The sequence below is a fragment of the Carlito syrichta genome, unplaced genomic scaffold (genome assembly GCF_000164805.1).
Source record: "Carlito syrichta isolate Samal-C Ts95f unplaced genomic scaffold, Tarsius_syrichta-2.0.1 Scaffold303106, whole genome shotgun sequence".
NCBI classification, from domain to species: Eukaryota; Metazoa; Chordata; class Mammalia; order Primates; family Tarsiidae; genus Carlito; species Carlito syrichta.
The window spans coordinates 584,979-611,431 of record NW_007247202.1 but is presented as its reverse complement, the minus strand read 5'-3'; the positions used below and the strand labels follow the sequence as shown (position 1 = coordinate 611,431).

At 37.5% G+C, this 26,453-nt stretch overlaps 1 protein-coding gene across 1 annotated transcript in view; it reads left to right on the top strand.

The window, feature by feature from the left end:
- The window catches only part of LOC110595611 (sperm-associated antigen 16 protein-like), a 253,236-nt gene that overhangs the window by 95,748 nt on the left and 131,035 nt on the right, over nt 1-26,453 (top strand). Inside the window, exon 2 of the mRNA XM_021712154.1 lies at nt 15,896-16,022. Coding sequence (XP_021567829.1) covers nt 15,896-16,022 — 127 coding nt within the window. The remainder of the gene's footprint in view (nt 1-15,895; nt 16,023-26,453) is intronic.

Below are 26,453 nucleotides of genomic sequence, written 5' to 3'. Positions count from 1 at the left end.
AGCTCAAGGAGCTGCATGGTCAGACCATAGCTTAGCCTTTTAGCCCTTCTCTTTGATGGGGACAAGTCCTTAAGGTGATTGGGTGGTGGTCTGCTCCACATCATGGAAGATAGGTACTGATGTCAGGTGATGTCAGGTGATTGACAGCAGGCAAATGGGTAGGTTAGTCACATAATTGCTGTCATGTGTCATGAAGGCCATGAAGGGCTGATTAGGTTAACTTGGGTCTTATGGGTGGAGACAAATACTTGAAATAGAAAAGTTAATTAGTACAAAACAAGCTGGGGAGGGTGTTGTAAAACAATTATCAATTGCTACTCTGAGAGACTGATTCTGTCCTTGGCTAGTGATTAGAGGGTAAATTTAAGTGAACTGCCAGAGAAATATGGCAAAGCTAAGCAATGTTAAAATGGCTGCTCATTGAGTATATTGACTCCATGTTATGTGCTTTCGATGTTCTTGAGATTAAAGCATATGTTGAAATATCATTGGGTTATTATTTGCTTAATTGCAATATAATGAGTTAATATTGTACAATTTCTTCCAATGTGTAAGAACATTAAAACAAGGTAATTCCACATATACCCCTATCCTTCATGGTATTGCTATCTTATATTTCATATCTACATAATTAATATACTCTCCTATAAAATGTTACTATTTTCTTTAAAAATTAAGTTAAAATGGCCTTTTATATTTACACATATATTGATCATTTTAGATGCTTTCTTTCTATTCTGTATGCAGATGTTTTCATCTAGTGTCATTTTCATTCCATTTGAATAACTTCTTTTCAGCATATCATGTAAAGAAAAAAAAGATCTGATGACAATGGCTTCTATCAGATTTTATTTATGTAAAAATTGATTTTATCCTAATTGTTGAGGGCATTTTTTGCTAAATATTGAATTTTCAGCCCTCAAAAATATTATACTGGCTTCATTATTTCTTTTAAGAAGTCATTTGCCATTTGAATCATTCTTCCCTGCATGTTACATTTCTTTTAGATTTTCTTTTTAAGATTTGATTTTGACTGTTTGACTATCATATACTTAGGTATATTCTGTCTCATTAATCATGCTTAGATTTTACTGAACTTTCTGGATCTATATGTTTACATTATTTATTAAATCAGAGACCGTTGTAGCTGTTATTTCTTCAAAAATATTTCTGCTTCTTGTCTACTTCCCTTCTTACTTCCAACCCTCTTTGGAAACCTAATTATGCACACGTTAGACCTTGTGTTATTTTTCCATTGATGACTGAAACTGTCTCCATGGTTTTTAATATTTTTCTCTGTTCTTCAAATTAACTTCTATTCATCTGTCTTCAGTTCCACTATCATTTATTCTGCATTATCCAATCAGATATTTTGTTCACCTAGTAACCTCTTTTATTTCACCAATTATACTTATCCATTTTTCCATGGGCCTCTTCTGAGAGTCTCTATCTGTACACACATTAAAATGATCTGTTCCTTTACATACTTGAACATATTTACATTGATTGTTTGAACTCTTGGTCTTTAATTTCCAATGCTTGATTCAAGGTTTGTTTCTATTACTGTTTTTTTTTTTTAACATATGGCTTGCATTTTATACTTAATATACGCAGCATTTTAAAAAATTCTATGCTGAATTTTGTCAATGACAAATTTTAGAAAATCTATATTGAGTTATTATCCTATAAAAGGTAGTGATTTCTGATCTAGTGAGTAACTTAATTATGAACAGATCTCCCCCCCCCCTTTAGGCTTTATTTTATTCTTTGGTAAGACAAATCTACTTTTGTGTTGAACTTAATTTGTGATCCTGACCCTTATTCCTATTGTGGAGCATTTCTGGAATTCCCCACTGAATGACTGAAGTACTCAATGAGTTCTCTCCACTTCAGCTAGGATTGAACTCCAATGTCTTCTAGCAGTGCCCAGTCTCTGATATCATTGTTCAACTCTCAACTGTAGAGCAGGAAATCTCTGCTGGGCCCTGTAGAATCTTACTCTGTGAAGATGGCATCTAGACCTTGGCCAAAAATTTAGGGTGAATCTCCACACAAACTGGCCATTCCCAACTCAACTCCCTCTTCTCACATACCGTGTACTGTAAATTTCAAGCCACTCAGCAGCCCAGACTCTTCTCACTGCTTCTTGGCTCAGTGAAACTTCTGTTCTACTACACTCTACTTCTGCATTTGATAGACTCTACTTCTACATCCAAGCAGAAAGTCAGGAAGGTCACAGAGCTCCTGCTGAGTTTTTTTTTTTTTCTTCTCTTAAAAATTTCCTTCCTGTACTATGTTTAGTTCAATGTCAGTAAACCATTGCTTTATAGAATGTGTGTAATTTTATAGTTGCTTATTGTCAGAGAAGTATAGAAATGGCTACTCTATTATGGTTGAAAACATGAGTCCTAACAAGCCATTTTTACTGTTAGATAAAGTGGATTGCCATAGGTGAGAGAGACAGAGGGTGATGAGGGAACATATAGAGACTGTGACTCAGGAGGTTGGTTTTTTTTTTTTTGAGTTGGAGTCTCACTCTTGTCACCCAGGCTGGAGTGCAATGGCATGCTCAGGGCCACCGCAACCGCGACTACTGGGCTTAGGTGATCCTTCTGCCTCAGGCTTCCAAGTAGTTGGAACTACAGATGCATGCCACCATGCCTGGCTAGTTTTGTGTGTGTGTATGTGTGTGTGTGTGTGTGTGTGTGTGTGTGTGTGTGTGTGTGTGTGATTTATTATAGAGATGAGGTCTCACCTAGTTGCCCAGGCTGGTCTCGAACTCCTGGGCTCAGGCAATCCTCTCGCCTAGGCCTCCCAAAGTGCCGGGATTACAGGATGAGCCACCACACCTGGCTGACTCAGGAGGTGTTCCAGCAGGCTGCCTCAATGCCTTAAACTTTTTTGAAAAATGGAGAAGAGATGGACTTCAGGGATCAAGTCAGTAACGTGCTTGGCGAGAAGTATTTGTGAAAGACGACAAATCTGAATAGAAGTTAGAGATGACCATTCCCTCCTTCTGCTAATTAGTCTTTCCAGTTTCTATCCTTCTGCCATTATTCTTTAGTAAACAACTGTCCTCATAGAAAGGTAAGTCATCATAAAAACAACCAGAACTGCGGCCAGACTTGGTGGCTCAGTCTATAATTCCAGCACTTTGGGAGGTCGAGGCGAGCGGATTGCTTGAGCCCATGGGATTGAGACCAGCCCAGGCAACTTGGCAAGACCTCATCTCTACAATAAATTTAAAAAAAAAAAAATTAGCAGGGCGTGGTAGCACGCACCTGTAGTTTCGTCTACTTGGAAGGCTGAGGCGGAAAGATCGCTGGAGCCAAGCATGCCGACACTGGGGTGGCTGTGAGCATGCCACTGCACTTCAACCTGGACCACAGAGTGAGACTCCAACTCAAAAAACAAAAAAAAGTCAGAACTTTTAAAAAATTGAAAAATAAATGAATATAAACCAAATTCCAATAAGATCATACAGTGCATAAGTAAAGATATCAAGAATTCAGACAAAAAGTGCTCTATTTTCAAATAGAGCACTAAAAAGCTATATTTTAAGTTTTATACAGTAAATCAAAACATCAAAATACAGTATATTTTATACAGTAAATCAAAACATCAAAAGAGCTAAAGCATTTCATGATGGTTTATAAGACAATAGATACAAATGAAAAACAGACTGAGGAAAATCAGGAAATAAGCAAAACAGGAAACAGAAATAAAGGTTTTTGATTCCCACCTAACACACAAATAGAATAAACATAATTAAGAGTTATAAAAACACATGTATTAAAAGCAAAAGAAGCCGGGCTCGGTGGCTCAGCCTGTAATCCCACGCTTTGGGAGGCCGAGGTGAGTGGATTGCCTGAGCGTGTGGGTTCGAGACCCGCCTGAGCAACTTGGTGAGACCTCATCTCTACAATAAATCCAAAAAATCAGCCGAGCATGGTAGCACCTGCCTGTAATTCTGGCTACTCGGAAGGCTGAGGCGGAAGGATCGCCGGAGCCCAGCAGGTCAAGGCTGCGGTGACCGGGAGCGGCCACTGCACTGTCTGGGCGACAGAGTGAGACTCCAACTCAAAAAAAAAAGAAAGATGGAATATAAGGTTTATAGAGAAAATGTTAAATGTAAGGGTGAATAAGATAAAAAAAAAAAAGAATGTAGTGTTCCTAAACAAAATGAATGGAACAAATGGAGGAGAAAAAAAATAAAGATACAAGGGAAGAAGCTTTCCTGGAATAACACAAGTCTAGAAATAATAGCTGAAAATTTCTAACAAGGCAAGTTATGCTAACATTTCTGAACCCTGATATTTGTAAAATAATTATAAGGGCTTTTGGGCATAAAAAGAAAATCATCCACCAAGGCAGTTGGGTAGGAAGGGGAGGAAAGATTAGGCTGGCCTCAGACTTTGCCAGTGGTGTAAGACAGTAAAACATTTCTCCACAGACTTTTGAGGAGAAGAACATAGGACTCAAGATATAAGTCAAAATTTCTATAAATCACTGGATAGCCATGAAGCTGTACAAAAGTATGAGTGCAGATAATTAATTTAAATATATAAAAAAATAAAAATAATCATATATTATGTTAATATATATAAACATTAGGAGGATGGGAAGCAACACTAAACAGCTATGAGATATGTGAATACATCAAAATATGTTATAATTTTTGATATTCTAGCATTAACAAGATTTTAAAAAATTAAATGTGACTAAAATTAAAGTGGGAGAAATATGTTCATTTTCTTTCACTGTACTTTCTATAAATAAAAATGTCATTAAAATACTATACTTAATTTTAATATTTGCCTCAATGTTTGGACATCTTAAAAAGTGATACCTCTTGTAGTAAGAAAGTACTTACTTGACTTTCAGCAATGCCTTTAATTATACTTTTTTTGTTGTATGGTTACATTCCACATAACCAATAATAATATACTCTTTTATATGTGAGGTATACAGTTAACATACTTTTATCTCTCTCTACCCCTCCCGCCCTCTCTATCACTCCAAGAGCTATAAATGAAACAATTTTACTGATATTTAAATATGATTATTTTAAGAGTTGGCTTTAGAATGTATACTTTCAAAGAAATTTTTTGTATTTATGTTTTTAGAATCATTTTTAAAAGCAGATAAAACTGCTACCTAAAACAGCAATTGAAGAAAAGAAAATAATTTATTCTGTAAGTTTAAGTAACTCTTTCAAAAAATGAAGTCATAAGTAAAACCCAAACATACCTATAAATATTCAAATATATTGGTATATATCATGAATCGGCAAACATTTTTATTTATTTATTTTTATTATAAAGATGTGGGGTACAATTCAGGGTTAGGTATATACACAAACGTTGATTATGCAGGTACCCTTGTTGATGGGATATGCCCCTCCCTCCCCTAGCAGTTTCCCTCAACTGCAAATTCCACCACCCTTCCCTGGACAGTCTCCTACTACTGCCAATCCCTTTCTTTTTTTTTTTTTTTTTTTTTATTTGAGTTGGAGTCTCACCCTGTCGCCCAGACTGGAGTGCAGTGGCCGCTCCCGGCCACCGCAGCCTCGAACTGCTGGGCTCCGGCGATCCTTCCGCCTCAGCCTCCCGAGTAGCAGGAATTACAGGCATGCGCTACCATGCCCGGCTGATTTTTTTTTTTTTTTTTAATTGTAGAGATGAGCTCTCGCTGCCCAGGCGGGTCTCGATCCCGTGGGCTCAGGCAATCCACTCACCTCAGCCTCCCAAAGGTGCGGGTTTACAGGCTGAGCCACCGAGCCCGGCTTCAATCCCTTTCTTATAGTATTACAATTGTTCTAGATCCACTTATGAGTGAGAAATATGGTACTCTGTTCTTTGTTTCTGTGAGAGGTCACTGAGTAGATCCAAGTTGCTGTGAAGTTCATATGTTTGTCCTTTGTGACTGCACAATATTCCATTATGTATATGTACCATATTTTTTATATCCAGTCCAACGTTGATGGATAATATGGTTGGTTTCATGTTTTTGCTCTTGTGACAGGAGCTGCAACAAGCATACATGTGCAGGTATCTTTTTTGTAGAATGATTTGAGTTCCTCTGGGTATATTCCCAATAGGGGAATTGCTAGGTTATATGGAAGGTCAATTTCTAGTTCTTTTAGAAATTGCCACACTGTCTTCCAAAGAGGTTGCACTGTTTTGCATTTCCACCAGCAGTGTAGAAGCTTTCCTTTTCCTCCGCATCTTCCCAGCTTCTCTTGTTGTTTGTTTTATTAATGATGGCCATTCTTACAGGGTTTAGGGGGTATCTCAATGTGGTTTTGATTTGCATTTCTCTGATGATGAGTAAGCCTGGGCATTTTTTCATGTGTCTGTTGGCTGCCCATATATCTCCTTTTAGGAAGTGTCTATTCATGTCTTTTGTCCACTTTTTAATGGGGCTGTTTGTTTTTTTCCTTTTGGCATGTTTGAGTTCCTTGTAGATCCTAGATGTTAGGCCTTTGTCATATATACAGTTGGCAAATATTTTTTTCCATTCTGTGGGCTATCTCCCTGCTCTCTTGATGGTTTCTTTTGCTGTGCAGAAACTTATTAGTTTGATGAGGTCCCACTTGTCTATCTTAGTTCTTAAAGTATGAGCATTTAGGGTTCTGAATAGGAATTGATTGCCAGTTCCAATTTCCATAAGGGGGTCTCCTGCATTTTCTAAGATTTTTATAGCTTGAAGTTTTACGTTTAGGTCTTTGATCCATTTAGAGTTAATTTTTGTATATGGTGATAAGTAGGGGTCCTGTTTCAATCTTCTGCATGTGATCAACTAGTTTTCTCGCACCATTTACTGAATAGGTTCTCCTCTCCCCAGTGGTTGTTGTTGGAGACTTTGTCAAAGATGAGTTGGTTGAGAAATTTAGGGTTTGCTTCCAGAATCTCTATCCTGTTCCATTGGTCTATGTGCCTGTTCTTGTACCAATAGCAGTCTGTTTTGATTACTGTAGCCTTATAGTCTAAGTTTGAAGTCTGGAAGTGTGATTCCTCCTGCTTTGTTTCTTTGGCTAAGGATTGCTTTGGCTATTCATGGTCATTTATGTTTCCATATGAATTTCTGTATTGTCATTTTCAGGTCTGAGAAGAATGATGCTGGTAACTTAATGGGTATTGCATTAGAATTGTAGATTGCCTTTGGTAGTATGGACATTTTAACAATGTTGATTCTTCCTATCCATGAGCATGGAATATATTTCTATTTGTTTGTGTCTTCTTGGATTTCTTTGAGCAGTGTTTTGTAGTTCTCATTGTAAAGGTTGTTCACTTCTCTGGTTAGGAAGATGCCGAGGTAGTTCATTTTTTGTGTGGCTATTGTGAATAGGATTCCACTTTTAATTTGGATCTCTGCCTACTTGTTGTTGGTGTATAGGAATGCAACTGTCTTTTGCACATTTACTCTGTACCCTGAGACTTTGCCAAAGTCCTTTATCAGTGCAAGCAGGTTTTTGACAGATTCTCTTGGATTTTCAAGGTATAGAATCATATCATCAGCAAAGAGGGATAACTTTACTTCCTCTTTTCCCATTTGGATACCCCTGATTTCCTTCTCTCATCTAATTGCCTTAGCTAGGACTTCCAACAATGTTGAACAAGAGGGGTGAGAGTGGGCAACCTTGTCTTATCCCAGTTTTCAGGGAAATGTTTCCAGTTTCTGTCCATTTAGTAATATGTTACCTGTGAGTTTATCATAAATGGCACTTACAATTTTGAGGTATGTCCCTCTTATACCTAGGTGTTTCAGGATTTTTTCAAGAAGGGATGCTGGATTTTATCAAAAGTATTTCCTGTATCTTATGATATAACCATGTGGTTTTGTTTCTACATATGTTGATGTGTTTAATTACATTTATGGTCTTGCAAATGTTGAACCAGCCCTGCATCCCAAAGATGAAGCCTACTTGGTAATGGTGATGATTTTTGAGATGTGTTTTTGGATCCGATTTGCTAGAATCTTGTTGAAGATTTCTGCATCTATGTTTATAAGGGATAATGGCCCGTAGTTCTCTTTTTTGTTGTTGTTGGATCCTTACACAGCTTGGGTATCAGTGTGATGTTAGCTTCATAAAATGATTTGGGGAGTGTTCCATCTTTCTCAATTGCCTTGAATACTTTCAATAGGATTGATGTCAGCTCCCCCTCGTATGTTTTGTAGAATTTTGCTGGAAAGCCATCCAGTCCAGGGCTTTTTTTTGTAAGTAGTTTCATATGACAGAGTCAATTTCCTGGGTTGTTATTGGTCTGTTTAGTGTCTCAATATCTTCTTGTTTCAACCTGGGGAGATTGTGTGATGCCAGAAAGCCCTCCATTTCATTTAAGTTATCAAGTTTATTTCCATATAGCTCTATATAATAATCTCTGATAATCTTTTGTATTTATTTGGGGTTGGTTGTGATTTGATCTTTTGTATTTAATTCTGTTTATTTGGGGTTAATCTTTCTTTTTCTTGGTCATTCTGGCTAGGTGTCCATCAGTCTTGTTAATTCTTTCAAAGAATAAGCTTTTTGTTTTGTTGATATTTTCTGTGATATTTTTGTCTTCTGTGTTCCATATTTGGGCTCTTATTTTGGTAATTTGGATTCTTCTGCTAAAGTTGGGGTTTTGGTGATCTTCTCTTTCCAGCCTCCTTAGTTGATTTGTTAAGCTGTCCACTTGTGATCTTTCTGTTTTCTTGATGTGTTCATAGCGATATAAATTCCCCTCTTGGAACTGTATTCATGGCATCCCAGAGGTTTTGGTAAGATGTTTCTTCATTTTCACTTGTTTCCAGGAATTTTTAAATTTCTGCTTTGATTTCAGTGTTGGATCAATAGTTTTTGGCATCTTGCTGATTAGTGTCCATGTCTTTATGGACTTTGGAGGCATTTTGTTGGTGGTGATATTTATTTTTATTTCACTGTGTCATGGCAAGATTTCAACCTTATGGAATTTGTTTATGCTTGATTTATGGCCAAGAATGTGATTGATGTTGGAGTATGTTCCATATGGTGATGAGTAGAATGTATATTCTGTGGTTGTTGGGTGGAATGATCTGTAGGTATCTATTAAGTCCATTTTGTCAAGTGTCAAGTTTAGGTTCTGGATCTCCAGGTTCTGGATCTCCTTGGTGATTTTTTTGCCTCGACAATCTATCTAGAGCTGATAGTGGGATATTCAAGTCTTCTGCTATAATAGTGATAGAGTCAATGTCTTTTTTTCGTTCATTTAATAGTTGCTTTATAAATGCTGGTGCTCCTGTGTTGGGTGCATATATGTTTAGGATGAATATTTCTTGTTGCTAGATTGAATCTTTTATCATTATGTAGTGTCCTTTTGCATCTTTTTAAATTTCTGATAGCTTAAAGGTTGTTTTGTCTGATATTAGGATCACAACTCCTGCCTTCTTTTATGATCCATTTGCCTGGAAACTGATTTTTCATCCTTTAACTTTGAGTCTGCATGTGTCCCTTGTAGCGAGATGAGTCTCCTAGATGCAGCAAGTAATTGGGTCATGGATTCTATGTCTTTCAGTGGTGCATTTAGTCTATTTACATTCAGGCTGATTATTGAAATGTGATTGTTTATTGTTGTCATGAGGTTTTCTTTGTTTGCTGGTTTTCTTTTGGCTTTGAAGTAGATATATTTGTGTATTTTCAAGTTTCTTGTTATGCTGTATTCTCTGTTGATTCTGTGTTCTTCTGTTCTCTTGGGAAGTATGTGGTCATTCTTTTTTTTTTTCTTTTTCTTTCTTCTGTGCCTAATGCCTTTTGAAGTGTCTCCTGTAGAGGTGGTCTGGAAGCTGCATAATCTTTTAGGGATTGGATGTCTGGGAAGGATTTTAGTTCTCCAATACTTAAGAAGCTGAGCTTGGCTGGATAGGAAATTCTTGGTTGAAATTGTTTATCATTGAGGACTGTGAATATAGGACTCCATTTCCTTCTTGCTTGTAGTGTCTGCTGATAGGTCTGCTGCTGTTCTGATTGGTTTTCCCCAGTAAGTAGTCTGACCTTTCTCTCTTGCTGCTTTTAGAATTTTTTTCTTTTATGCCTACTTTGTGCAGATGATTTACTATGTGTCTAGGGGTTGGTCTTCTCTTTTGATGTCTTGTGGGGGTTCTCTGTATCTTTTGTACTTGGCTGATCACATCTCTGGTGAGATGGAGAAAGTTTTTTGGGGTTACCTCCTGGAATACTTGCTCCAAGTTGTTCTCCATTTCCCTTTCTTCTTCTGGGATACCAACCAGGTGTAGGTTCGGCCTCTTGATATAATTGCATATCTCTTATATGCTTTGTTCTTTCTTTCTGACTCTTCTTTTTATGTTGTTTACAGATCTGGTTAATTCCATGTTCTGGTCTTTGAGTTCTGAGATTCTTTCTTCAGCTAGATTAATTCTGCTTTCCATGCTTGTCATCTTGTTATTTACTTCCTGGATGAAATTTTTTATTGCCAAAATCTCTGTTACAAGTTCTTTCAGTATTGCATCATGTCTTTCTTGAGTCTTATTCGCTCTTTCCATTCATTCCCTAATCTCTGTCGTATTCTGGGAACAGTCATTGGTGACTTCCATTGTTTGGGCAACAAGGTCTGATTTTTTAGGAGTTTTGTCTTTGGTACACTTGAAATTGCCTGAGGTCTTCCTTTGGTTTTTCCTCATTTATGACAGATCTCCTGTTTTTCTCTTTAGTTCTGTTATTCAGTGTCAGTAGGAGTGCTTTCCCTTCTGATGTTTGCTCAGTCCTCTATTTTTCCCTGATTTGGGGTCTGGATTTGTTTTATTTGGAAATAAGATGACGGATGGGAAACTTGGCTGTCTCTTGTAGTTTTTGAAATTAGAACAAAGTAGGTCATGGGCATTAGGATTGAGAAATTACTTGCAAATTACAGTGTTCACTTATTGTGGTATGTGTTCTGTGAGACCCACCCCCCACCACCACTGTATATGACAATGCAAAGCAAACCAATGCAAAAAACAATTGAACACACACACACACACACACACACACACAGACATACACACACACCCCAAAACAAACTGGAATAGCAACAAAGTGAAACAAAAAGAAAACCACAATAAAAAAAAAACAAGAAAACTAAACACAAACACAAACACACACACACACACACACATACACACACACACACACACACACACACACACACACACACCCCTAGCACAAAGTGAATAGAGAAGAAAAACAAAGATCAGAAGAAAAAAAAAAGAATTTAGATCGGACCCTCACACATATATTGACACTCACCTTAAACTGTAAAAAGTGAAAATAAAAAAACCCAGAAGAACAAAAGAGCAAAAGCAAACTAACAAGGACAACAGCAAAATTGAAAGATAAACACTCAATCACTCACATACACATATAAACAGAATATGACAAATAAAAAAAGAAAGAAACAAAAAGAAAAAAAATTGGGGGAGGATGCAGAGCAAACCCTCACATACACATTCATGCACAAAGGAAAAATATTTTTAAAATAGATGAATTAATAAACAGTCAAAAAATTTAAAAAAATTAAAAATTAAAAAAAACCCTGCCCTCTTGTGGCAGGCTCTGTAATTGTTCCTCTAGTAAGGTCTCTCCTGCAGAACCACCTCTGTCTAGAGCAGGGAAGGAGGTGGGACACTGGAGGTGGGTGAGACTGTAGTCCTCCACTCCGACTCTTGTATGGTCAGGGAGATCTCTGGTGGGGAGGTATGGGATTGTCTCTTCCCCAGGTATGTACTTGTGGGGGGTGCCTCAGCCAGGCATATTCTGGAATGGAGTTTTCCTATTGCGACTCACGTCCAGGCTTTGCCTGGGTTTGTCTCTCTCAGTCGTGGACCAGGTATGTGTGTCTGATGTTCAAAGCATTGCTGGGGAAGAGGGGGTTTGGGTCAGCACCAGACTCACCACTGATCTCTTTGGAGTCCTTACTTGTCCTTTTCTGGCCACGCCCTTTGTCTTGTGGCTGGATCAGGGTAGGGTGTTTGGTGCCTGGAACTCAGCACTTGTTAGTTCCCTCTGAAGTTTGTGCTTTCAGGATATTCCTTCTGGGTCACAATCAATCCCTGTGTAGTTGATCCACCAGTTACAGAGATTGAATCTGTTGCTCCATGGTGAGCAAGTGGGAGCACCTTCAAGATGGTGGTGGAGTGCCTCTCTTGTCTTCTGTTGGGAGCCGCCCGTAGAGGTCTGCCTTCTGACATGGTCAAGGAGACTGATGACCCCAGACTGAATGGCAAGTCTGGGAAGGCGACGGCTCTGCTTCTCCTGCTCTGCTTAGTTATGTTGCCGGTGGGAATTCTAGAGGCTAGGAAACCACAGCCTACTAATCAACCACAGAAAAAAGATTCCAGGAGAAAGGGACGTAGAGAATAATAAGTTACTCATTACCAAAAATCACAGAAGTCCCAGTGCTGCCACCGTGCAACTTTCCCGAACTGAAACATACTCCCCGTAAGGGACCCCAAATAAAATGATACAATATTGCTCCAAATGGCATTACAGGAGTCCTGGAGGCCGGCCTGCTAATGCAAGAATAGGAGGCCACTTCCCCTGCCAGGGAGTAGTAAATAATAACTTTAAATATCATGTGTTCCATAAAGGAAAACTAGAATTATTTGTTCCCACAGATTGGAGGCGAGTCAGAGAGATATGGTTGCTGCCAGTGGCCTAACAATTGTAAATTGTTGTGCCAGCTTTACTGGCAGGACCCTAAGAAATGTCAGTGTTCTGGAAAATGATTTAGGCGCAGATATATCGGAGAATGACTTTGGCCCAAATATAAAGATATATATAACTAGGTTTAAAAGTTTATAAGTAACCATAGTACAATAAGGTTTTGTTTTTACCTTTGCTTTATGCTCTCATGGAAAGCTATGTTTAATTTTAAGTTAAGAAGAATACCCGGAAGGGCACAAACTAAATGTCCCTAACTTGACCTTAGAACTTGGATGATGTTTTGGAAAAATGTAAAATTTCTATGTGTGCGTCACCCAAAAGCTTATGCAACAAAAAAATATATATGTGGTATAGTCAATAAAAGTGAGCAGTCCCAGCTGGGCTCGGTGGCTCAGCCTGTAATCTCGTGCCTTTGGGAGGCTGAGGTGAGGGGATTGCCTGAGCCCGCGGGTTCGAGACCCGCCTGGGCAGCGAGACCTCATCTCTACAATAAATCAAAAAAAAATCAGTCGGGCATGGTAGCGCATGCCTGTAATTCCGGCTACTCGGAAGGCTGAGGTGGAAGGATCGCAGGAGCGCAGCAGGCGAGGCTGCGGTGGCCGTAAGCGGCCACTGCACTCCAGTCTGGACCATAGAGTGAGACTCCAACTCAAAAAAAAAAAAAAAGTGAGCAGTCCCACACAAGCACTGGGTCTGTGTCCATTCTTTTGCTGCCGCTCATTCTTTGGGAAACCCTGAACCTGCTGGAGCTGGACTCTAGCATTCTTCTATGGGACTTTGCCTCTGGACTCCCTTCACAGCCCCTGCTGCCAGTGCCCAGCCAGGCACTGAGTGGTGAGGCAAAGTCTGGAGCTGGCAGTCTCTCCTGCTGCAAAGATGCAGAGCCTGGGATGATGGCTTCTCCCCGCCGCTTCTTCACAGGAATATTTTTGTCCATTTAAAAAAAAATGGGGCTTGGCTTCTGCAACCTGGGAAGAGCCAGGGACCAAGCAGAGTAGCTGCAGCACCAGCTGTTGCACCAGGAACTTGGCCACTTACTCACAAGTCCCTACTTAGACAGTCTCTCCCAGTATTTTCTTCCCAGGAAGGGTTTTGCTGATTAAAAAAAAAAGAAAATGGCGCTCAGTTTCTGCATCCCGGGAATCGCTAGGGTCCAAGCCCAGCAGCTGTGGCACCAGGTGCTGCACCAGGAGAGCCCTGCCTGCTAGCACCCTAGCCCTCACTCAGTCAGCCAGTCACATGCTCACTCGCTCACCAGCCCGTACACAAAATTTTCCATACACTCACTCACTCACTCACATGGGACTTGCATAGTCTGAACGGCTTGGCTGCCATCTTCCCAACCTCCCAAACATTTCCTTAAAGGGCTATGCCTTAAATATTTTATGTTGGTGGACTGTGTGGTCTCTTTTGTAACTATGCAACACTGCTACTGTAATGGGAAAGTGGCAATAGACAATGTAGACAAATTGGTATGTTCCAATAAAATCTTAGTTACGATAATAAGCAATTAGTCCCGGGCCTAATGGTTTGTTGATCCTCCTAATGTACTTTGACACATCATCAACTTTAGTGATCAAAATATGATCAGTCCATCTCAGAAATAGCAAGGTAAATACATTAATCCAAGATATTCCAAATTAATGAATGTATTGATTTTATGCTCTTGCTCCAGATATTAACTATTCCAATACTTAGCCTTGATATTTAAAGGGACGTGTTATTTTGAGTAACTTACACAAATATTCATATACACCAAAATCTTTATATCTCTTGGCCTCTTAATAGCTCTCAACATCTTCTTGCTAAAATTGACTTCTCCCCTTTCACTTTACATTGTTAGCCTCAGTCGAAGAATCTGTCGAAGAATTGTAGGAGCTGGATTGGCTCTAAGTGCATCAAGTAAAATAATTTCATTCACACAAGAAGGAAATCTACTGCCCATGAGATTAAATGATGCATCTATGGTTACCCTGCTAGTTCTTGCCAAAGTCAGGACTGGAATTTAGTCTCCTGGCTACTATTGCAGAGTTTTGCCCACTTACATTAGACTATTGCATACAGCATGGAACAAGCCAGAGAGGAATCAATTAATCAGAGATTAACTAACTGATTATCAAATTAGGAATGTACTTATATTGGCTCCTCTGATCTCAGTCCTTCTTAGTTATTCTGCTTCTATTCTTTCTCTATTTTAAAATAGATTTATAAATAAAGTTATTCGAAGTAATCAGTCACTCCACATTATGAGTAATACCGCTCTATGTAGACCCTGTTTCCCTAAGAAACAGCCCTTTTACACATTGGCAAAAGGCACAGCTGCAGTTGTCTTTCCTGCTCAGTCATTTTCAATAGTTTAGGTCAGTGGTCCTCAAATTTCAGCATGTATTAGAATCACTTGGAAAACTTGCTAAAACACAGATTGTCAGGCTCCACTCCAGAGCTTCTTACTTAATAGGTTTGGGATGAGTCCCAAGAATTTGCATTTCAGACACATTTCCAAGTGATGGCGATACTGCTAGTCTGGGTAAAATACTTTGAAAACCACTGGCTTAGATTCTCAGCACTTATCATTTCTTTGTGGTGAGAGCCTTCAAAAGCCTCTTTTCCATCTCTTTTACTGTTAACCATAGTCACCCTACTGTGCAGTAGAACACCCGAATTTATTCCTCCTATCTAATTGTCACTTTGAGCCCATTGACCAACCTCTCCCACCCTACCTTCTTCCCTTTTGCCCCCAGTCTAGTAACCACTGTCCTACTCTCTGCTTCCGTGTGGGTATTAGTAGGTTGTAAAAGCTTCTCAGGTGATTCCAAAATACAACCAAGACTGAGAAAGTTTTTTAAATGACCTAAGAAGGTTGATTTGGTCTTATGAATTAGTGTGATCTTTTATTTTGTTAACCTATTCCGTCATTAAATGGGGACAATTATTTATGCAGTTATTTCCTGACAAACAATAAATGAGATAGTATAAAGATGACTTGACCAAGTGATTCTATAAATTTAGCACATTTTATGCTACCAATTCTATAAAGTGCTTAGAATATAAGACGGTTTTAGATTTTTCCTTTTAAAATGTCATTCTTGTGAATTTTCTGCCACTAATAAAATTACTTCATGCCTCAGATCCTTAAATTATCTTTATGAGCATTGTATAGATAGTATTTGGCTATTAACTCCTAAAACTTTAATTCTTGATTTCTCTCTTACACAGTGAAAGATGCAGATGTACTTTGTACGGACACACAGATTCTGTGAACAGCATTGAGTTTTTTCCTTGCTCCAATATTCTTCTCACAGGTTCTGCAGACAAGTCTCTGTCTATATGGGATGCAAGAACGGTAAGCACGCCACCTACCCTTTCCCCAGGTTTTGATAAGTCTAATTACTCTTGATCACTCTTCACATAATGGGTACAGCCTAAAAAGTGATTGTGCAAGGGCATGCAGGGTAAAATGATGGTAGTAAGTTCCTAATTATGAGATCCTTGCTATGCACTCCTGTCTAACCTGCCTCCTAAATGAAAACACATAAAAATAATATAATAGCCTCATTAAACATGATCTCCGCTGGTGCGTGGGAAACAAAAGGGGAACACATTTTGACTCTCTTTAAGAAGTTTGTCGTCTGGTAAGGAGAAGTAAACAAGAGATTGTTTTAATGAAATGAAAGATGTGTTAAAATGGAAGACGATATGCAAGGGGGACCACCCTCCCAAAAGAAATATCTTTTGGAGAGTGAACCCTCTTTTAGTGTAGGCTTCTCCAGCTAGGTAAGTGTTCTAGGAATCCACTGGCATCAGTATACTAGCTATTGAGGATGTGAGAGGCTGCATTTGACTTAAGTGAATTTTTTTGGAGATTCTTTCAACATATTTGCCCGTTTCATGACGGGTGATTTATGACCACACCTCCCCACATTGTGCTGAGTGTTCAGAGGTTTTTGCCCCCAAACCGCGTGACTTCTGTGCTCCACCCTCACTATTAACCTGATCTTGTGTCCTCCCCTAAGCGAGTTTGTTGCTGTGGTTGTTGCATCAATGAAAAAAATCCTCAAAGTAAAAGGTTTTGCCATGTGGAAAAGGTGAAAGAAAAGACAGCAGAAGCACTTTTAAAAGGTGTAAACATTGATGGTGTAAAAACTGTTTTGAGCAATGAAAAAAGCATCTCAGTAGATGTATTGCATCAGAGGATGCTTTGAAGGTGACTGAAGTTTAAACATATAAGAATAACTACACACTTTTTAATAAATAAGTTCTGGTGTTTGGGGGAGTTCACCTTAATACATACGGGGAAAGCAAGAGAGTAAACCTGCATCTACTGGAAGAGCATAGACAGCTTCTAAGAAAGGCTCTGCTTGAGCTGAGGTTTGGAGGGTGAGTGAAATATACGGGTAGCCAGGAGAGGGTTGGAATCTGGGAAAGGTGATGCATACACAAAACCATGGAGGTGTGAAACTGCAATGGCATATTCATATCTCTATATATGGATAGAGTTTAAGGAAGAAGAGACAGGTGACAGATAAGAGTGTGCAGATAGATAAGGATATGAGCATGAACTATTTGTTCTAAATTATTTCAGAGGGAATCCATTAGAGATTGTTAAGCAAACAGGACACCATGATCAGATTTGCCTTTTAGGAAGATCACCTTGATAGTAAAGAAAGGAAGTCAGTCTCATGAGGAATCTAGTACAACTGGCGCTGATTGTATGAGAATTTGATCTAGGAGGTTGTAAGAATGAAAAGGAGAGAATAGATAAAAGGTAGGAAGTTTAACTGCCAGAATTTGGAGAGTAGTTGGAGGCAGAGATTATGGAAGAGGAGGAGTTTAGGGTGACCACTAACTCTTCTGATTTACCTAGAACTGAGGGTTTTCCTGAGTCATGAAACTTTCAGAGCTAAAATTGGATGGTCCTGGATTACTGTGGGTTCAAGAGTGAATTTGATGTGAAGAAATAGAAACAAAATGTAGAGCCTTCAGGCAGTTTGGCTGTGAAGACGAATAGGACGAAAGATTGTAGTCTTAGGGTTAAATAAAAGGTACCCCTTTGTCAGATAGTAGACAGCGTGTGTATCTGCTTAGGGGTAAGAGCAGGGGTAGCCAAAGGAACTGAAAATGCAGGAGAGATGATCTGTTTGAGCACAGATCTTCACAACTCAAAGAATATGCATATATTGGCAATGTTCTTGGCAATAGTTGATGAAGATTATGAGGAAAGCAAGGGCTCTGGTTCACTATACAAGAAAAGATGAAATATCCATAGTTTCTAGTTCCTGGGTCAATGAGAAAGAAAACTTGTAATTTCTCCCCATTTATCTCCTCATATACAGAACACGATTGACATAAATAAAGGAATATGATGACAGACATACAGACGGTAAGAGCAGGGATGCAAATTCAGTATGTCAGGCTGTATTTAGTCCTCTGAGGCAAACTTATTTAGTATGAATGGAGAACAAAACGGCCTAGCTCCACATATTATAGAAAAATGCGAACGGTAGGAGTATGCATGACTTAGTCACCAATTTCACATATTGCTGAGATTTAGACTTGTGAGGAAGTAGATGTTAAGGAGACATTGTGGGAAGAGTGTACCAGGCATGACAATAATAAAATCAGAATGACATGTTCTTGGGTACAAAAGTCCCATACCCTCTTCTTGTTTTAAAACAGCTTAGACATTGATGCAGTGGAGTTTGCTCCTGCTAATGGAGCATGAGTGGAAAAGCAAGATTATCAACATATTTAGCCCTGAAAATTTAGATGTGAATTGTGGATAAAAGCAATTGGTAGTGGAATACTCAGAGAGAAAATAGTAACTTAACTGTGGTCTAAATGGTATGCTCATTGTCTATTGACTTCTGGGTTTTTTTGTTTTGGGGGGTTGTTTTTGTGTCTCAAGTGTATTTCTTATTTACTTTTTCTTGTGAAAAACTGAAGCACAAACACTTAAAAGTAAACTGCTCCAATTTTAAAAAGTTGCCTCTCTTACATCTGCCTTAATGCATATTGTTGTTTACTGATTCTCTCTTATGTTGTGAGCCTTTTTTACACTGTTTTTATTCCCCAAACATTAGAGGAGAAGAATCCCAAAATATCAGGAGGAAAGAGGGTTTCAGTAAAGCACAGTGCCTTCAGCATAAAAGTAGATTTGTACTTGAATTGAATGTAAGAACACAGAAGTGTTTGTGAATCCAATGGGACAATTTTAATCAATATAAATATTTTTAAATGAACTTAATGGGAAATTAAAATTTATACTGCTAATGTTATTATTGTAATTTTATTATTATGCATGCTAGCTTTATATTAATTAAGACTAGGAAAAGGGCTTTAAAATATTTTGTTATAAATGAAATGTTATCCATAAGTATATAGTAAATGCATCATTGATTAAAAATAAGTTCATTTCAAGAGTTTATTTTCTGAAGATATTCTCAAAAAGTGGAAAATAAATAAATTGATAACTATGTACTGTAGAAAACTAGCAGGGAAAGCACAAGGATATTAATTTAAGTTATTAATAATTAGATCATGCAAATAGTTAGCTAAACTGTTGATATAAAATTCTACAAATAAAATCTGACAACAGAATTAAACAATTATTTCACTAAAGTTGCCTTAGGCAGTTTAGGCACATTTGTTTCAGATGTATCTTATTGATTTAAAAGACAAAGCAATGGCCCCTCCCCTCCCTTGGGAAGTGAATCCCCTCTTTTCTCTTGCTCCAATTTACCTTCTAAATAAACTATATATAGAGACAGATATAGATATAGATATAGATATATAGATATGTAGATATTTTTGAGTTGGAGTCTCACTCTGTTGCCCAGGCTGGAGCGCAGTGGCATGCTCACAGCCATCACAGATTTGACCTGGTGGGCTCTGGCAATCCATCCACCTCAGCCTTCCAAACAACCAGAACTACAGGCGCGAGCTATCACACCTGGCTAATTTTATTTTATTTTTTTATTGTAGAGATGAGGTCTCGCCAAATTGCCTGGGCTGGTCTCAAACCCGTGGGCTCAGGCAATCTACTTGCCTCGGCCTCCCAAAGTGCTGGGATTACAGGCTGAGCCACCAGGCCAGGCCTAAACTATATTTCCTAATCTAAATAAAAACAAAAAACAAAACAAAAAACTTTGAATCACCCAGATTTTTAAAAATTCTTATTATGCATAACTTTTTAAAATGTACTTTTATATGTTATCTATATACTATGGGATAGTTATTTTTTAACCCAATCGCTCTAACTCTAAAGGAGTTACAATTATATTTATATTTAAATATTGTGAGATGCTGTACAGGGTAACAAGGATAGCTATAGATTTGTTTTTCTTATGTAAACTTGAGAACTGTATAGCACACTGAGGTGGATGACATTACTATTTGACTTGCAATATCAACTGTACCCATGATATACTGGTATGTGTGTTTCTTTATAATTTAGAATATGTTAATTCCTTGATAAATGATAAATTATCAGGTTATACTGAAAGTCTGGCCCTAAAAGGAGATGAATGACTTCCTTCTATTACTAGTAAACCAACAATAGCACAGTTTGTCACTTCAATGTGATCAATTACTATTGAGACACCCTCTAAAATATTTTTTGATGAAATGTGAAAATGACCAGTGGATTATATTCCTATAAATTAGTTTTAAACCTCCTTCTCCCACTCTCAAACATATACTAGCCTTAAATCATTAATCTGATATAACAGCTTATTATCAAAGATAATGAATGCAGAGACCTCTAAGTCAGTCTCTAAGTCAACTGGACACATCAGCTCTGAGTTCTGTGAGGGATGAGAAGAGGGATATAAATCTCTATAATTACCAAGTGGAAGCTATAAAATAACTTGCAGTTAAAAAAAATGAAATTGCTCTGTTTTACAGGGCTGCCTGTATTTTTCTTCAAAGTTATGAAACAGTAAAACTATTTTATTAAAATTGAAAAATGAGATTGTGTTATAGTCAGAAAATGATGTATCATATAGTACATGTAATGAAAAATTGTAATACCTCCCCAAAAAGCAACATGAAAAGAACCAGTGTACATCAGTGATTTAGAAGACTGATTAAAATAAATGCAGTGAGATTATTAGTCATCCACAAGCCTAATGAAAATATTAAGACTTTTGAATTTTTTTAAAGAAAAGAAATGTACTCACCGTACAGTCAAACATAGAATGAGTAATACAGCTACGAGTTGCGCGTCAGAGCTGGGCTGGCAACAGAGTTGCTGACATTTTGTCTCTCGCCTTGAATCAGGCCCAGAAATTTTGTGACCTGGACTGCCTTTACTGTCCATGCCTTGCTCCCTAGACTAACTGCAGGCACGTCTCCAGCTTACAGCATCCTCTTAACTGGACTTCAGTCAAAAGATCCAGTATCTGGTCACTGCGAGTTCCTGTAAAGTAGAAAAACAGGAACTCTTAAAAAGAGGTAACCTGTCAGCTTCTGTTCAGTACCTGACCCGAGACTATTTCATCGTCCAGCTTGTACCCTGCATAAACCTGTTGGTTTCCCGAGATAGATCTGGTGAACTCTTAGAGAAGGCCAGCGTTATTCAGGAGCCAGAATGTGGAAACCAAGGCAAAGCGTATACTTTTCCCTTTTATTTCTCAGTCATATTTAATTACTGGAGGTCTACATCGCAGACAACATCCTAGGTTCTAGAGAGGTGCCTGTGATAAGAGTCCCTGCCATCAATGAACACACAGACTTTTAGAGAATGAATATAAAGATGAATTCTCTTAACATAATGTAATAATTGCTATATATTCTATGTAACTATAGCCTTGGCTTTTTTGTGTCAAAGCTCAGTATCCCAAGAGTTCATTTTATGGGAAATAGTTATTGAAAATGTACTGTGTGCCATCACTTAACCTACATAATACATCCTGGAATCTGTTTGGGTGGGTACCATTACTAATTTTATTTCACAGTTGAGAAAATGGGGGCTTAGGGAGGTAAAGTAAGATGCCCCAAATTAGCCAACTGGTCAGTGGCAGAGTCAGGAAGTAGGCTTCTACTCCAAGTTCACTCTGTCTTATTCATGCCCATTGGTCATTTCCATGCCTTTTTTTTTTTTGCGTTGGCGTCTCACTCTGTTGGCTAGGCTGGAGTGCAGTGGCATGTTCATGGTCACAGCAGACTCGGTCTGCTGACTCAGACGATCTTTCCGTGTCAGCCTTCCAAGTAGTTGAAACTACAGGTACACCTCAGCCTTCCAAGTAGTTGAAACTACAGGTACACCTCAGCCTTCCAAGTAGTTGAAACTACAGGTGCATGCTACCACGCCTGGCTAAGTATTTTGATTTATTGTAGAGACGAGGTCTCACCAAGTTGCCCAGCCTGGTCTCAAACCCCTGGGCTCAGGCAATTGTCTCGCCTCAGCCTCCCCAAGTGTTGGGATTACAGCCTTGAGCCATGGCAGCTGGCCTCTTTTAATCTACTTGATCCCTCAGGTTTCTGCCACAGTAGCTCCAAATATTATTAAAATAAATGTTTAAAGCATTTACTAATCTACTGGTGTTTTATATATGTAATAACATATAAACACACCTAGAATAAAAAGAATGACAAGAAGGTTGAATTCACAATATTCAAAATTCTATATTGTTATTTGATTGTGTGTAACTTTGGTTGGTTCAGACCAAAAAACAACAGTAGTATTAAAATAATATTTCAGTGAGAAAAAATAATTTAATATGTTTATATTTTCAAGAAAATTCTAGCTTAATGATTATAATGAATGACTGTAGTTCAGTGATTCACAAGACAGATCTGTGATTGGATTGAACAGCTATCAGAGCTGCAAATGAGCCCTCAAAAGGGACAAAACTCGAAAAAGATAAAACAGTATCTTCATAATCTGTATCTAGTAATGTTCAGGCTGAACTTTCAAATTCACCCATGGTTATGCAAAGGTTTTTCTCTTACTCTGAGGTTAATCAGTAGGTCTTGTAAATCAGAAACTTTCAGATATTTTAATACAAGGTAAAAAGTTCTGTTTCTACATTTTTTAAAGAGTCAAACAAGAACTTTTAAAGGTTACTGCACTTACACAGATTTGACAGAGGAAATGCTGTCACGTATCTGTTATCAAAGGTTTTGTAGCTCAAGTTTCTTTGGAAAATGGTGCTTTTTTTGTCCCCTGTTAAAATGTCACCTTTACTTTGCTAGAATGAATAACAATATTATTATATTTCAAAAATATCTGCTTATATAGCATACTGTTGGCAAATGCTTGTCATCACATAAAAGGTCAACAAATTAGGATTACTTGTGTTTGGGGGGAAAAAAACACACCTCATCCTTAAGGTCATCTTTTTCTTTTAAATGTTTTACTAAAAAAAAAACCCTGAAATTTTGTGGAGGTGGGAAACATTTTTGGTCATTCCCTGACTCATAAAAGATGGCAAAGATTCTAATAATTAAAAGTCTAGTAACAGAAAATTAACCAACTTAAAAATAAAACACTCCAAACTGCAATAATACACTGCCACACAAAATGTAAAGGAAGCTGCACTGCACTATTTTTATACATTGGGATGCACCCTGCTCTGGACATCTTGATTCAAAGAACTACATATGGCAGAAATCTTGTGCAAACGCTTACTGCCTCTCACTAAATAAATGTCAGCTACCATCATTTATTAAACACACTGTGTCCTAACCATGGGTAATTAATCAATATCTATAACGATATTTCTTATGGAAAAGCTGTCTCTTTGCTGTTTCTTCTGCCTGATATATGTTTCTCTTCTTCAACTGAGAATTTGCATTTATCCTTAAAGATTGACTTCACCTTCCCTCAAAAGCTCTCCAGGCTTGTTCCCTTGGATTAGCTGTCCCAGGGGGCAACCAAGAAAACTGAACCACACAGAATTCTGCTCATTATTTCTTTGTGAGGTAGTTTGAAATGTTGAACTTGATGAGTGAGGCACTTTATCCCCCCACAAAACTATGAAACTTACCAATTTGCTAACTTTTTGTGTAGTTACTAATTGCTTCAGTAATATATTGCAAGTAGATGTGTCTGAAAAAATAATAATACTTAATTGTGTTTCTGTAGAACTCTGGATTTATCTTGTGTTTATACCAGACTATATAGCACGCAGTAGTACACAGCCATTCTGCCTGGATTCAGACCCAAGTTCTGCTGCTTATTTGCAGTGTGACCTCGGACATATTGTATAAGATATTTTTACCTCACATTTCTCATTTGTAAAGTGGAATAGTAGTACTACTTATCCCATAAAGATGTGATGGGCATTTAATGATCAGTCATATGAAGGGCTTAGAAGGGTGATTCCTAAGAACTCAATATAGTTTAGATATTCTTTTAGTAGCTTTTCATACCATATGATAGCTGTTTACTAATATTTCACTATCATGAAAGTCTGAGCTTTCTTTTTTATTTTCACGGTAGTTGATGTACTAGGTAGTCAATAGATGTTGAAGAAATTGAGGGAAGAACGAGGGAGGAAAAGAGGGAAGTAAGGGAGGGAAATAAGAAAAAAAACCATGTCTCAGCATGGTGGTTTTTCTAACTCAAGATCTGTGTCATGTTCTTCAGATATAGTCTATTTTATTTTCATTTTCCCCCTTTCTTTCCATTTATGAATATATTGATGCTAAGGCATAGCACAATACTGGCACTAAATAAATATTTAAAAATATATACGTTATGCAATTTTGCTTCTCGGTTATAACCAAACTCTTATCTTGATCCATCTTTCTCAGCAATGATATAGTTCACCTCCTCCACTAGCAGAACTCTGTGACATGCACCTCATCAGACTTCTTTATATCTTTCAATCAGTCCCTAACATAGCCTCTGAAATAATTTAATTTTCTCCTTTTTCAATTATCTTCATTTTACTATGCCTTTTATTTCAGACAGATAAACCGTTTTTTCCCTCTCATATTTTCTCTGGATATTTGTGTAGCTTCCAATATAGTATCACTTATGTTCAGCAAGCCTCTGTTTTCTAAATAATTGCTCTTGCTTCATTAAAAATAAAGCAGAAATTGTGTTCTAAGGAAAGTTATACTGATTACAATGAACATTGTGGTTTATTCAGAGTATTATTATTAACAAAAATTTAAAATGTTGGTTTTTCACAAACATGACTGATTTTTCCCTGGAGATGTAACATTTGGATAGCTATCAATTGCTTCTTAAGGCATTCATTTAAGGCCGGGCTCAGTGGCCTAGCCTGTAAGCCGAAGCAAGTGGACTGCCTGAGCCCGTGGGTTCGAGACCAGTCTGGATAACTTGGCAAGACCTTGTCTCTACAATAAATCGGTTAGCTGGGCATGGTTGTGTTTGCCTGTCGTTGCAGCTACTTGAAAGGCTGAGGCGGAAGGATCACCAGAGCCCAGCAGATCGACACTGGGGTGGCTGTGAGTGTGCCACGGCACTCCAGTTGGGCGATGGAGTGAGACTCTGACTCAAAAAATAAAATAAAATAAAATGTATAAGACTTTCAGAACTTACATCAACATCATTTAAATTTGCCATTGGGTTTAAGAATAAATACACAGATTTTAAGTTATTATAAACTATAAATCAAATATTTTACTTTTTAGGTAAAAAATCATTTTCCTGGAATAATCTGTTTTTCTAAAAGCTAAAAATAAGTATTTAACACACAGTAAAACCACAGTATGTTATACAGATCAATTTAATATACTCTAAGATTTCGAAGAATTGTTATTTAGCTCTGCTAAAATTATTGTATATTTCATACCCTCTATATAAAACTTTCACAAATGCTATCATTCTTATTCTCCCTTCTTTTGCAGTTACTATATATGGTATTAAATTGGCAAGGAGTGGAATACTAAATTTTTGTATGTGGGTATCAGCCTTTGGAAAAAAAATCATATTTCAATAATGGAGACAATGATTCATAATGATTGTGTATTTCTAACTGAAACATAAGTATAGGTTAGTTTTATGAGATTATTTTAGTTCTGAAGAGTTAAAATTAATTCCTTCATACTTTATGCAGTTTATTTAAATTTTGTCTATTAAGGAAAAATGTAAATATATCGTGCAGGATGAGATAAGAATAAGTAAAATCTCTAATCAATTGTCTAGAATAACTTAAATATTCTCAGTACTCTTGAAATAGTTAAGACACCCTGTTACACTGTCTTTTATGTTGAATTGTATAATTTGGATTGAATTCTAGGATTGGAAAGAATCAACCAAAAGAAAATGCCAGGCACAAAAATTTGTATTTTGAATAAAAGTACTAAGAACTAAATCATCTAAAAAACTTTTACCCTTATGCTTTCCCATTTGGTTTTTATTTCATTGCTGAAATGACTTATTCGTATCAATTTTAGAATATTTATATTATAAGAGAAATTATCATCTAGGAGGGTTTGAAATTGAGCACAGTGAATATAGGAAGTTCAGTTTCTCTTATATCCTGTAATGAAAATAGCTAGCATTTTATTCTGTCAGGCACTTAAGACACATGATTATATTTAAGTCTCACAAACAGCACTGAAAATTAGAGAATATTTTCGGAATATTGTAGATGAAGTAACTGAAGATCAGAGATGCCGAATGTGAAATATCTATTAAAGTCTATAACTATAAGTGCTGGTCTTGAGATTACAACTCTGTGTCTTCCAGAATTAAAGTTCATATCTTTTTAGAATAACATGTTATCTCTATTTTAACATGACATTAAATATAACCTGATTATCTACAAGCATTTGTAAGCCTCTGCTTATCAGTGCG